The following is a 12,137-nucleotide window of genomic DNA, read 5'->3' as shown; positions in this document are numbered from 1 at the left end:
GAATGCATCAACTGTTTAAAAGGCGTGTTTTTGAACTTTGCTTAATTTTTTTTTTAAGAGACAGGGTCTCACACTCTGTCACCCAGGCTTGAGTGCGGTGTCATGATCTTAGCCCACTGCATGCTGCTCAATTCCTGGGCACAAGCAACCTTCTCACCTTAACACCCTGAATAGCTGGGACTACAGGTGCCCACCACCATGCCTGGCTAATTTTTATATATTTTATAGAGACAGGGTCTCGCTATGTTGCCCAAGCTGGTCTCGAACTCCTAGGGTCAACTGATCCTCCCACCTCGGCCCCCAAAGTGCTGGGATTAGAGGCAGGAGCCACCATGCCCAGCCTACCTCTGCTTCTTTTTTCTTTTTTCTTTCTTTTTTTTTTTTTTTTTTTTTTTTTTTTTTTTTGAGACTGGGTCTCACACTGTGGCATAGGCTTAGGGCAGTAGCACAATCATGGCCCACTGTAGCCTCAACCCCCCGGGCTCAGGTGATCCACTTTGGCCTCCCAGGTAGCTGAGACTACAGATGCACGCCACCATGCTCAGCCAAGTTTTTTGTATATTTTGTAGAGACAGGGTTTCACCATGTTGCCCAGCCTGGTCTCAAACTCCTGAATTCAAACAATCCATTTTCCTCGGCCTCCCAAAGTGCTGGAATCACAGGCCTGAGACACCACACTCGGCCATCTTGGCTTATTTTTAGCAGAGTGGCACAGAGGAGCCAAACACAGACACTTCTCTTGCTGAGAAAGTACAAAGTTATTTTCCCCTGAAGTTTTTGCACTCGTGAAGATTTGGGTGACAGGGGCCGGTTGTTTATGTCTGAACAGATGAAACTGCTGGGCGAATGCAGTGGCAGTATAGACTCCGTGAAGAGACTGGAGCACAAACTGAAGGAGGAAGAGGAGAGCCTTCCTGGCTTTGTTAACCTGCATAGTACCGAAACCCAAACGGCTGGTGAGTGCGTAGCGTCTAGTTCAAGAGTGAATGAAATAGAAGATCCTGAAGCACTTTGTTAAAAGCCAAGTTCCCCTTAGGCTGCTTGGCCTTCTTCTACACCGTTCTATCCCGAGAACTTCCTTCCGAGTTGTAACAGTCTCCTTTGACAGTGAGGGGGGTGATGCATGCCATCGTGGTAGTGTTTACCCATGTTTCATTTATTATTATTATTTTTAATATTGAGATGAAGTCTCACTATGTTGCCCAAGCTAGACTCCAACTCGTGGGCTCAAGTAATCCTCCCGCCTCCCCTCGAGTAGCTGGGATTACAGGCGTGCACCGTCACCCCACCTCTCATGTTCCAATTATTTTAATGTACCGTTTCTCACATATCTAATCAGGCATTTTATATGTGTGTGCTCAGAGCCCTGTTGTAGACAGGATCCAAGAATTGAATGATACTTCGTGCACATGACTGCTTATTACTTCGTAAAGCTCTTTACAGTGTTAACGCCCATGTAGCTAACTTTTTTGCTTCATTATTATTAGAAATACAAATAGAAAAAACACAGCCATTGTAGCCATGTAACTGTTATTTCCAGATGACAACAACGAAAATGCCCAGTGGAATTACTTTTATTTCTGTTGCTATTTAAAGTTAGCTGCCAACCTGTGTTTAAAGCATTTCATAATCCTCACGTGTGGAGGAAAATAACCTCGCTGTTCTATGCATGTCTTGCCAGGTGTGATTGACCGATGGGAGCTTCTCCAGGCCCAGGCGTTGAGCAAGGAGCTGAGGATGAAGCAGAACCTCCAGAAGTGGCAGCAGTTTAACTCGGACTTGAACAGCATCTGGGCCTGGCTGGGGGACACGGAGGAGGAGCTGGAACAGCTCCAGCGTCTGGAACTCAGCACTGACATCCAGACAATCGAGCTCCAGATCAAAAAGCTCAAGGTAGCTGCCCCTTGCCTTTCCCACGGCAGACAAACAGAGAGCCACCGCATGAACGACTGTGCAGATGGCACCTCTAGTTTGAGCTGCTCTTATACAGCAGCAAAATGGATCTAACAAAAATGAGTGAGAATGCTCTCTTCACCTCTAGCCATCCCAAATTCCACAAAGATGGTTTTCTTTCTTTCTCTCCTTCTTGCTTGCCTGCCTGCCTGCCTTCCTTCCTTCCTTCCGTCCTTCCCTCCCTCCCTCCCTTCTTTCCCTCCTTCCGTCCTTCCCTCCCTCCCTCTCTCCTTCCCTCCCTCCCTCCCTCCCTCCCTCCCTCCCTTCCTTCCTTCCTTCCTTCTTTCTTTCTTTTGACCGAGTCTCGCTCTCTTGCCCAGGCTGGAGTGCAGTGGCATGATCTCAGCTCAGTGCAACCTCTGCCTCCCAGATTCAAGCGATCCTCCTGCCTCAGTCCCACTAGTAGCTGGGATTACAGGTGCACGCCACCAAGCCCGGCTAATTTTTGTATTTTTAGTAGAGACGAGGTTTTGCCACGTTGGCCAGGCTGCTCTCGAACTCCTAACCCCAGGTAATCCACCCACCTCGGCCTCTCAAAATGTTGGGATTACAGGCGTGAGCCACCGTGCCCGGCCAAAAGATGGTTTTCAAGGGCAGAAAAGGGGACCATGTTGTAGAAGTATCCACCATGTAAATAATCATGCACGATTTAATGAATTGGTATTTTAAGAAATGCCCAATTAAAATTTCATGAAGCATCCAGGTACTTCTGGGAGCTATGAGAACTCTTTGTAAGGGAAATACAGAATGACCAAGGTCCTACAGGTCTATATCTAGAGCTTTAGAGAAATCCTCTCCCAAATTGTATCTGCGTGAATTTATGGGGGACGTAATGAAATTATTCTACCTTAAGTAAAGGAAACTTCTGAAATTGATTACAGTAGTGGTAGAAGCAATTTTTGCTGTAATAAATAAAACTATAGAGTAATTGTGGTGAAACACCTGGCATTTGCATTTGATTTTGGTTTGGCCCACAGGATATAGTACACAAGTTAACTTCCCTTACTTAACTCCAGCTCTAGATTTTAAAATCCTCCTTAACCCAGATACTAAAATGCTTTAATATATGGAGACTGTTGTGAGCATCTCATGAACTGAGAGCTCAGTTTCTTTTTAAAACCCATCAGTGCTTTTTTTTTTTCCTGTTTGGGCAGCCTTAAGATGTGCTGCTCCTCAAAATGTAGCTACCCAGGCTCTCGGAGGTCGGGATAAGGAATGAAGTGTGTGCTTCTTTTGTGTTTCTGTGGTTTTAGTATATGCTTTTAATTTGGGGTTGAAGTTTTTTGGCTTTCTTTTAGTGATTGTATGATTTTGTTTTATTTATTTATTTATATGTTTGTTTATTTTTGAGACAGAGTCAACTCTATCACCCAGGCTAGCATGCACTTGGCTCACTGTAACCTCCGTCTCCTGGGTTCAAGTGATTCTCCTGCCTCGGCCTCCTGAGTAGCTGGGACTACAGGCATGCACCACCATGCCCGGCTATTTATTGTATTTTTAGTAGAGACAGGGTTTCGCCATGTTGGCCAGGCTTGTCTCGAACGCCTGATCTCAAGTGATCCACCGGCCTCATCCTCCCAAATTGCTGGGATTACAAGCGTGAGCCACCGCGCTTGGCCTGTTTTAAATTTTCAAACATAGAAAACTTCAAACAAGAGAAATGAATCTCCCCTCCAGGTGATCCAAAAGGTTCATCCTTATAGAAAGGCCTCTACACTACCCCATGAATTTCAGGACAAAGTACCACGTGGGAGATTTACAATATCTGCATTATGAAATGCATTTTTATCTAGAGTCCCTAAATTACTCTAGTAAGGCAGTGTTGCATTATAACCAGATTCCTTAAAACATTGATGAAGCAAATGCTGGCCAGGGTCTGAGACCTTAGAGAGATTAGCATAGGGAAATAAGACCTTGAAAGTCATCCTGCATGACAAGAAAAAAGACACCCTCCTTTGTACTTTCTCCGGATCCTTCCCGTCTGTATTTTCTCTGAATAAATCTGTGGAATAATCGAGTATTTTCACAGTGTCTCTTAAATGCATGTTGTCTGTGTGATTGAATCTATTCTACAGTATGTTAAGAACCTATTGAAAAGTGACAAATCAAGACAGATTGGGAACATAGCAGGACTAGCGAGAAATGATTTCAAAATGCAGCATAGGTCAATGTGACTTCCAGGATCTCTCACCCTAACTGGTTTGGGGGTTTTAAAACAGTACCCAGATACTCAATTACTAATACAGACTCCTGTGCTCAAGTTCTTGGAATTGAGCATTGGATGTTTTAGAAATGCACAAAGCCAAAAATCAGTCACCTGGTTTTTGTGAAATCAAACCTAACTGGTTAGCTTATGAAATACGCAATTCATTCTACCTTCACATCAGTGTGGCTTGTGACACAGGCAGTATTCTCAGCCTGTGGGCCACTGAACCTGCAGATTCAGTACATCTGGAGTCCAGGGCCCTGATATCTGTTTTCTTTACCTCGTTTTTAGGCCCACACATTTGAGTTTCGTTGTGGTTGAACCTCTGTACAGAGTGTGGACTCAATCATGCTCCTTAATGAGGCCATTGCCCAGTGTTATTGTTGCTTCCTACAAGACTCCTCTTCTCTTTATTCCTCCCCACTACAACCCCTACCCTGGCTGAACTCTAAGTTCCCATTTGATTTTCAAAATGGTAGCTATTCTAAAATATTTAGCAGACATTCTTTGTTCAGATATATTCTTTAAAAATGTAGATTTGTGTGTGTGAATGTATTGAGGCTGTTGTGTTCCATGTAACATTCTGTTTCTGACTTTTTCACTCTACACCCTGTTTTTTTAAGATTCATCCATGTTATTAAGTACTCATCTAATTCATGTCTTCCAACTGCCATACAGTTATCAGTGGTGTGCACCTTCTGTCTTTTACCTAGCCATCCTGTTAAGGCCAGTTTAAATTAATGGATCTTTTCATTCAGGTGAAACATTTTCAAGGGAAAATATCTTTGTCATTATTGTCCTTGTTTGATTGTCTTTTTTGTTCTTTTCAGGAGCTCCAGAAAGCCGTGGACCACCGCAAAGCCATCATCCTCTCCATCAATCTCTGCAGCCCTGAGTTCACCCAGGCTGACAGCAAGGAGAGTCGGGACCTGCAGGATCGCTTGTCACAGATGAATGGGCGCTGGGACCGAGTGTGTTCTCTGCTGGAGGAGTGGCGGGGCCTACTGCAAGATGCCCTGATGCAGTGCCAGGTCTGTAGAGCTTTGGGCAGGAGATGACTCAGAGCCAGACATTAGCGGTTTAGCTGAGTGTGTGACTTGATGTGTCATTGTTTCTAGAGGGATGCAGTTGCTCCCCAAAGTCAGTATTTCAGTGAGATAACCTTGTGCCCAAAGTTGTCATTTTACTGGAGCATTTCTACATGTTCAAGACCATGTTCAAAATCTCTAGATCCTATCATCTGTCCAGATAAGAAGAGACTATTCCTCATGTTTATCTCAGTCCAAACGCTCCTTCTATGACTCATTCATTTATTTCCTTTATTTATTCAACAGATATTTACTGGGCAAGCCTTTCTTGAACATCAAAGTGAGCATTACAAATATTATTTATCCATTCATACTGTAATTATTTGCTGGGCATCCACTGTATGGCAGATGTGGTGCTAAAACATTGAATAAAGCATGGCCTCTGCTTTTGATGGGGATGACAAGATCAATAAAATGCAAGTAAATAGTTAAACAAGATACTTACAGACATGGACGATAAAAGTAACTGAGAAAAGGCACTTTGAGAGGGTAGTCAGGGAATTTATTTGGCTCTTTGAGCTAACATTGGAAGGGTGTTGCTATGAAGGTGATAGAATAAATGGAAAGTCCCAGAAGCAGGAAATGACTTAGTGTCTTTAGGAACAGAAAAGAGGTCATTGTGACCAGAGTGTAGTTGATGAGCCGAGCCAGGGAGTGATAAGAAAGACTGAGGAGGTGGTCAGGAACCAGATGGCTTTGTAGGTCCAAGCCAGGAGATTGGATCATATTCTGAGCACAATGGAAAGCCGTGGAAGGATTTGAAGCCTGCTCTCCAAGTTTATATGTGCCCCAACAGTAATAGTTCCTTGAAAGCAGGTACCTAAACTGCTGTTTCACCTCTGCACCCACTCCTAGTACAGTGCCTTATCTGTAGGAGATCTTTAGTAACTGTATGTTGAATAAATAAATGGATGAATAAATGAATGAAGGGGATATGAGATTCAGCCTAGGTAGGCCTTAAAAGATGGAAAGATTTGAATACACAGAGAAGAGAGGGCAGCAGAGTTGCTTCCTTCTAAACTGTATAATGGCACTACCCTTTTTTCAGAAATAAGGTATTTTGATGCCAATTTTCTTTTTGTCTAAATTTTCCTCCAAGTAATAAATTAGATGCTTTTGATAAGAACATGAACTCATGATCAGGTCATTGCAAAAGCACCAGTGCCTTCCTCAGAAAGGAGTTGCATGTACGTTCTTAAAACCAATGTGTGTTTGCTAATGGTGGCAGTTGAAAGACATTTAAGTTGTGAGAGAAATAAAAATATTTTATCTACAGTTACTTTAAACTGTTTTCTGTAGGGTTTCCATGAAATGAGCCATGGTTTGCTTCTTATGCTGGAGAACATTGACAGAAGGAAAAATGAAATTGTCCCTATTGATTCTAACCTTGATGCAGAGATACTTCAGGACCATCACAAACAGCTTATGGTAAGATGTGTGAACTCTGGCAGCCTCCAGTTATTTTTAGCAGGGTTGTATTTCATTTGCAGAAAATGGATATAAGTGGTAAGTGTTATTATTTTTTTTTCTTTTTGCGTTATACTCTCTATTTTACACTTTTTTAACTCCCTGTGGTTTCCAATCTTGGTAAAGTAAGCATGTGCATAGAAGATGATATCTGCCAGCTTTAGAATCTGATTTAGAATCTGATTTAGAAGCTTTAGAATCCGCCAGATGATATCTGCTCAATTGTAAAAATCTTAGTGTTCTCAATCAATCTTAATTAGCTTGTGTTGTTTATTAAGGCAGCTTAATTTAAACTTTATGTTACATCTGTGGCCCAAAAGTATATTTGGTGGCTTATAATAAAAGTTCATTAAAATATTGGAATAGAACGAGACAATTAAGTCTTTGTTTGTTTGTTTTTGTTGTTGTTTTTTGAGACAGTCTCGCTCTGTTGCCCAGGGTAGAGTGCAGTGGTGCGATCTCAGCTCACTGCAATCTCCACCTCTGGGATTGGAGCAATTCTCCTGCCAATTCTCCTGCCTCATCCTCCTGAGTAGGTGGGACTACAGGTGTGCACCACCACGCCTCGCTAATGTTTGTATTTTTAGTAGAGACAGGGTTTCACCATGTTAACCAGGCTGGTCTCGAACTCCTGGCCTCAGGTGATCCACCCACCTCAGCCTCCCAAAGTGCTGGGATTACAGGCATGAGCCACTGCACCCAGCCAACTCTTTTAAAGAGGAATTAAATATAGCAGATTAAACATGAATCTTAGCATCAAGTTTTCTGAAAGCTAAGACAAAATGGGAAACAAGGAGTAAACTTACTTTCATTATCTGACAAAAACAAAACATAACAGTTCTCAAGGAAGGAGAAACTTTTTCTAGCACTAAATTCAAAAGGAAATTACCTGGTAGCCCCTTATACAAGGATCTTTGGACAATATAAAGTACAGTGTATTTAAGTGACTTTATAGAAGATAAGGAAGCATATTTGAGTTCCATTAGAAGAAAATACTATGCACTTTGTAGCTCTCTGTATTTTAAAAATGTTATGTCTTAACATTTAACACTCACCTAAACTACAGCATTGGTACCTTTTAATTCAGTCCCATAATAGTCTTAGAAACCTAGAGGAAATAGCTGTGGAACTGCATTGTCACTTCACTTTGACCTCTGGCATTAGGCTGTGAATGATGAATCACCCCTTTTTAAAAAAAATCTTGACTAGATATCGGAGGATACCTAGACATACTTCTGTTTTGGTGTATTTGATGTTGTACTTTTCTGTTTAAAAGACTATCTTATGTCTCACTTGCATACTAATCTACATTTTAAGTACTGTCATATATACATTAAGCAATTCGAACCTTCCAATAATACTGTGGACCGGGCGTCAAATCACACGGAGATCAGAGAGGGTCAGGGGTCTTATAGAATATTTTTGGCAGAGGCAGGAGTAGAGCTCAGGCCATGAGCTGCTGCATCCTTTAGTGTGTGAGCTCCACGTTTGATACTCAGGTATAATTTCCCACCAAGTTAAGTTGATCTCATTCTGCACTTTTGGAGCTTTTGCCATTTATCAAAAATGCTTAGAAAAATTTTTTATTTTTGTATGCATAGCAAATAAAGCATGAGCTGTTGGAATCCCAACTCAGAGTAGCCTCTTTGCAAGACATGTCTTGCCAACTACTGGTGAATGCTGAAGGAACAGACTGTTTAGAAGCCAAAGAAAAAGTCCATGTTATTGGAAATCGGCTCAAACTTCTCTTGAAGGAGGTCAGTCGTCATATCAAGGAACTGGAGAAGTTATTAGACGTGTCAAGTAGTCAGCAGGTGAGCTCTAAACAGACATCATCGTGTCGCATTTCTTACTGGAGACCCAAGAAGCATCATCTTCATGCATTTTAGAAAGACTTTAAATATAGTACTTGTCAGAATGGAGTGTCTTCTTTCAGCCACTGCTCTTACAAGGCCTATCTCAAAATAAAAAAGCAGCCACATAAACTTGTACAACAGGACACTGCTTTTGATTCTATTAAATCCAAAAGCTCTCTTGTCATCATTACTAATGCTGTTACCACAACTGCTGTGGCATTTTATTTCACCCTGTTTAAGAATTTACACACGTTAGTTACACAGCCATGGTAGAGCAAACCAACTGTTGTATCTGAGTTTTGTATTTAACCCCTCTCAGGCATGAATTCTCCATTAGGTATACAGGAAAAAAAAACCATTAAAAAGTGGTCCTCTGCTTATTTAATTTTTTATATTTTTTCTACAATCGCCTCCATTGTGGTATTATTGGTTTTGAGAAATGCATTTGCTGGTGTGATGATGCCTGGTAAGATTTCAGCCATTCTGTTGGGAAACCCTGCCATGAACACACACTTTGCCCTGCTGTAAGTTGCAAAAGAACAATCTACTCTGAATAGCAGCAGTGCCCAAAATAATAAAGTCTCTCTAATGCGAAAAGGCAGACTCCTGGATGACTGTCTTTTGTTTCTAACTGGAATATATTGATTTCTCTTCGGGCTGAGTGACCAGCAGGCTCTACGGCAGGTTTCTTCCCCTCCCAAACCAATATCAATTCATTCACATCCATGTCTCCAAGAAATAATAAAGCTATAAGTGAAACTTAGCAATAACAAAATCATAGCTATATTTTCCAGAACAGCCAAACAGACAACTAGGAATCCCAACCCACTAGAAGAATTTGGCCCTATTCTTCTTGTTCCTGTCTGGTTCCATTTTTCCCAAGGAATGGTTTGGTTTTTATGGTGGAGACATGGGGGTGGATGGAGATGGAGTGGGAGATAGCGTGGTGCAACATGGGGGCCCCGTGGGTCTGGGAGGTGGAGTTGTTAAAAGAATCTTTCTCCCACGTAGGATTTGTCTTCCTGGTCTTCTGCTGATGAACTGGACACCTCAGGGTCTGTGAGTCCTACATCAGGAAGGAGCACCCCAAACAGACAGAAAACGGTAACTTTCCACTGGTCATTTTCAGTTGGCCCGTGGGAGGGAACACTGGGAAGTGACGGCATTTGCACCCACCACAGGGTTCACAGGCAGGCGTCCCCTCCAGAGGAGGGCTGTCACACAGGGTAGCGCGCTTCCTCTGCCCTGCCACATCCCCTCCCAGCATGCGCTCAGGAATGGAAAAGAGCGATTCTGGTTTTCCAAAAAATCAGGACTCAACGTGTGGCTGGTATGCAGGGAGAGCATTTATTTTTCTTCCTCAAATAAGAAAATTTCGAGAATGGTGCCCATTTGTCCCTCTGGTGGCTCCTTTCTTCAAGCCACGGCTGCCACAACTATCTTAAAAGGTAGGCCACCACTTGCAGTGGCGCCTGGGCTCGAGGTGCACAGAACCGTGAACGCCTGTGAGCTATTGACTCGTTAAGGCAAGTGGAGGTTCTGTTGACTCTCAAGCTAAGCCGCTTCTGGGTGGTGGTCCTGAAGGTTTGCGGCAATTGTCCCGCCCCTAAGATGGCAACAACTCACCCACAGGCCTTGGCAGGGGCTGCCTCACTGAACACAAAGAGGATGAAAGGACAAATTCGGCCCCTGCTACCCTCTATGCCTTGATTTCTCTGTGTAATTAGAAGATTGTTTTTTGTTTTGTTATATATTTTTTGTCCAGCTTTATGATTATATTCATTCCATTTTTCCTTAGTTTTTAGAAGTTTTGATTTCATTTGACTTTTTTTGTTATAAACATTTGTGTTCTATGCTGATAAATGTATTATCTTTTTTAAGATTTTTTTTTTTTTTTTTTTTACTACATTCACTAGTTTCCTATAGATCCTAGTTTAAGAATGTGAAGGAATACTGGCTTTTCAAGTCCAATTTTAACCTTTCTTTAACTTGAATATTTAAGGTGGGCTTCATCACTACAAAGACCAATCTCATATTGCCATTGTTATTTCTTATGGGCCAAGAATTTTAACACTGTTTTAGTATTCTAAAAGATGAAAAAAAAATATGTAAAGTGTCTTTGAAATACATGGTATGGCATAGTGCATTTTACCTTTATTGTATGTAAATATACACATGTGTTTCTACCACGAAAAGTCAAGAGAAATATGCCCACCCTAGTATGGACTCCAGAATCCCAATTTATGTTTATCAGTGGCTAATCACATAGATGTAAATTTATTTCACTTCTTCAACAAAAGAAAAGCCAGTTTCCTTAATTCATGGGTACTGATCATTTCATTTGATTTGTTTTTCCTTTGCTGCACTTTTAGTTTAATTTTCATTAGTAGCTTGTCTTTATTTGCCTGGACTGAACATTCTTCTTTCTTTACCCCCTGTTCATTGCAAACAGCCACGAGGCAAATGTAGTCTCTCACAGCCTGGACCCTCTGTCAGCAGTCCACATAGCAGGTACCTCCTTCTCCTGGTTTCCACACTGTTCTAGAACCCCAAGAGGATGATGAAAATTGTCCATGACTTAGGTAGGCCTGTATCTGGTCTGCCTCAGGGTAGTTGGGAAATTACTCATTTCAGTCCACACCCTTTCCTCATAAATTGGAAGAGATGTTTCTAAATGAAATGTTCAAGTAAATTTCGGAGCATAAAATATTTGGACTCCGTGAAAATTCTGTTTGTCTCAACATAGCCCATCTGGTACTTTTCATCAAATTGTCAATAAGGATTTAATTACAACTGGCGGCACCACTGCCATTTGATTCATGGCAGACTTTTATCATCCTCTTTATTTCTAGAGTTTACAATAAGACAGGTAATCGATCAGTGAATTCTTTTACCATTCACAAAACCCGCATATCTGAATAAAATATACTAACATCCCCAACTTTTTATTTTATTTTCATGTTTTATCCAGATTGTGGGTTTTGGAGTCTCAAAATGGCAAGTCCTAATTTGGTGTTCATTGAAAATTTATAAGTACCTTCTCTCTTCTGCTTATCCTAAAACTTCCCTTCAGCCAGCACACCCAGCCACTCACTTTCCGGGCACTTGGCAAGCTCACTCTGGAACCCGCAGCAGCCAGTGCCCCTACCCAGTCACCTCCCAAGAGCCGACTCACAGCTGCCACTCCGCGCTTCCCGCCTGGCCTCCAGCAGCCCCTCACTCCCACAGTTAGCAGTGCTTTGCCTTCTTTGTTGTCGGTGTGGTGTCTGTGCTCCTCTGCTCCTCCACTGATCAGTTCAACTTTCCCCAGACAGCTTTCTAAAAAATGAAAACAGTCCTCGGAGCCTGTTTTCATTCCAGTCCCTAGCAATTCACGGTTAAAGTAGCTTGCCCCTCTGGAAACTTATCACCACTGAGCAGGAATCTGAATTCCTGGAAGGAGGGTGGGGATGAGGAAATGTAGAACTGTAAACAACCCTTGAGTAATAATTTTAGTTTTCCAGCTGTGCATAAGGGACTGGCTCTTTCGTTTGGTCCTTCCCACTCGGCTGAAGTCAGGCAGAACAT

General features: G+C 42.1%; 1 protein-coding gene across 30 annotated transcripts in view; it reads left to right on the top strand.

Moving 5' to 3' along the window:
• Window positions 1-12,137, top strand: part of SYNE1 (spectrin repeat containing nuclear envelope protein 1) — a 530,711-nt gene that overhangs the window by 510,400 nt on the left and 8,174 nt on the right. For 27 of the 30 annotated variants that reach the window (XM_074037290.1, XM_005552157.4, XM_074037285.1 and 24 more), the window contains 7 exons: window positions 830-956; window positions 1,682-1,893; window positions 4,990-5,190; window positions 6,547-6,675; window positions 8,316-8,528; window positions 9,582-9,674; window positions 11,023-11,081. In XM_074037290.1, the coding sequence (XP_073893391.1) occupies window positions 830-956; window positions 1,682-1,893; window positions 4,990-5,190; window positions 6,547-6,675; window positions 8,316-8,528; window positions 9,582-9,674; window positions 11,023-11,081 (1,034 nt within the window). The remainder of the gene's footprint in view (window positions 1-829; window positions 957-1,681; window positions 1,894-4,989; window positions 5,191-6,546; window positions 6,676-8,315; window positions 8,529-9,581; window positions 9,675-11,022; window positions 11,082-12,137) is intronic. The other 3 variants (XM_045390339.3, XM_045390338.3, XM_065542898.1) reach the window with 1 other exon arrangement.

This window comes from Macaca fascicularis, chromosome 4 (genome assembly GCF_037993035.2).
Source record: "Macaca fascicularis isolate 582-1 chromosome 4, T2T-MFA8v1.1".
NCBI classification, from domain to species: domain Eukaryota; kingdom Metazoa; phylum Chordata; class Mammalia; order Primates; family Cercopithecidae; genus Macaca; species Macaca fascicularis.
Note: the sequence above shows the minus strand (reverse complement) of the source record. Positions and strands in the feature narration are given on the sequence as shown.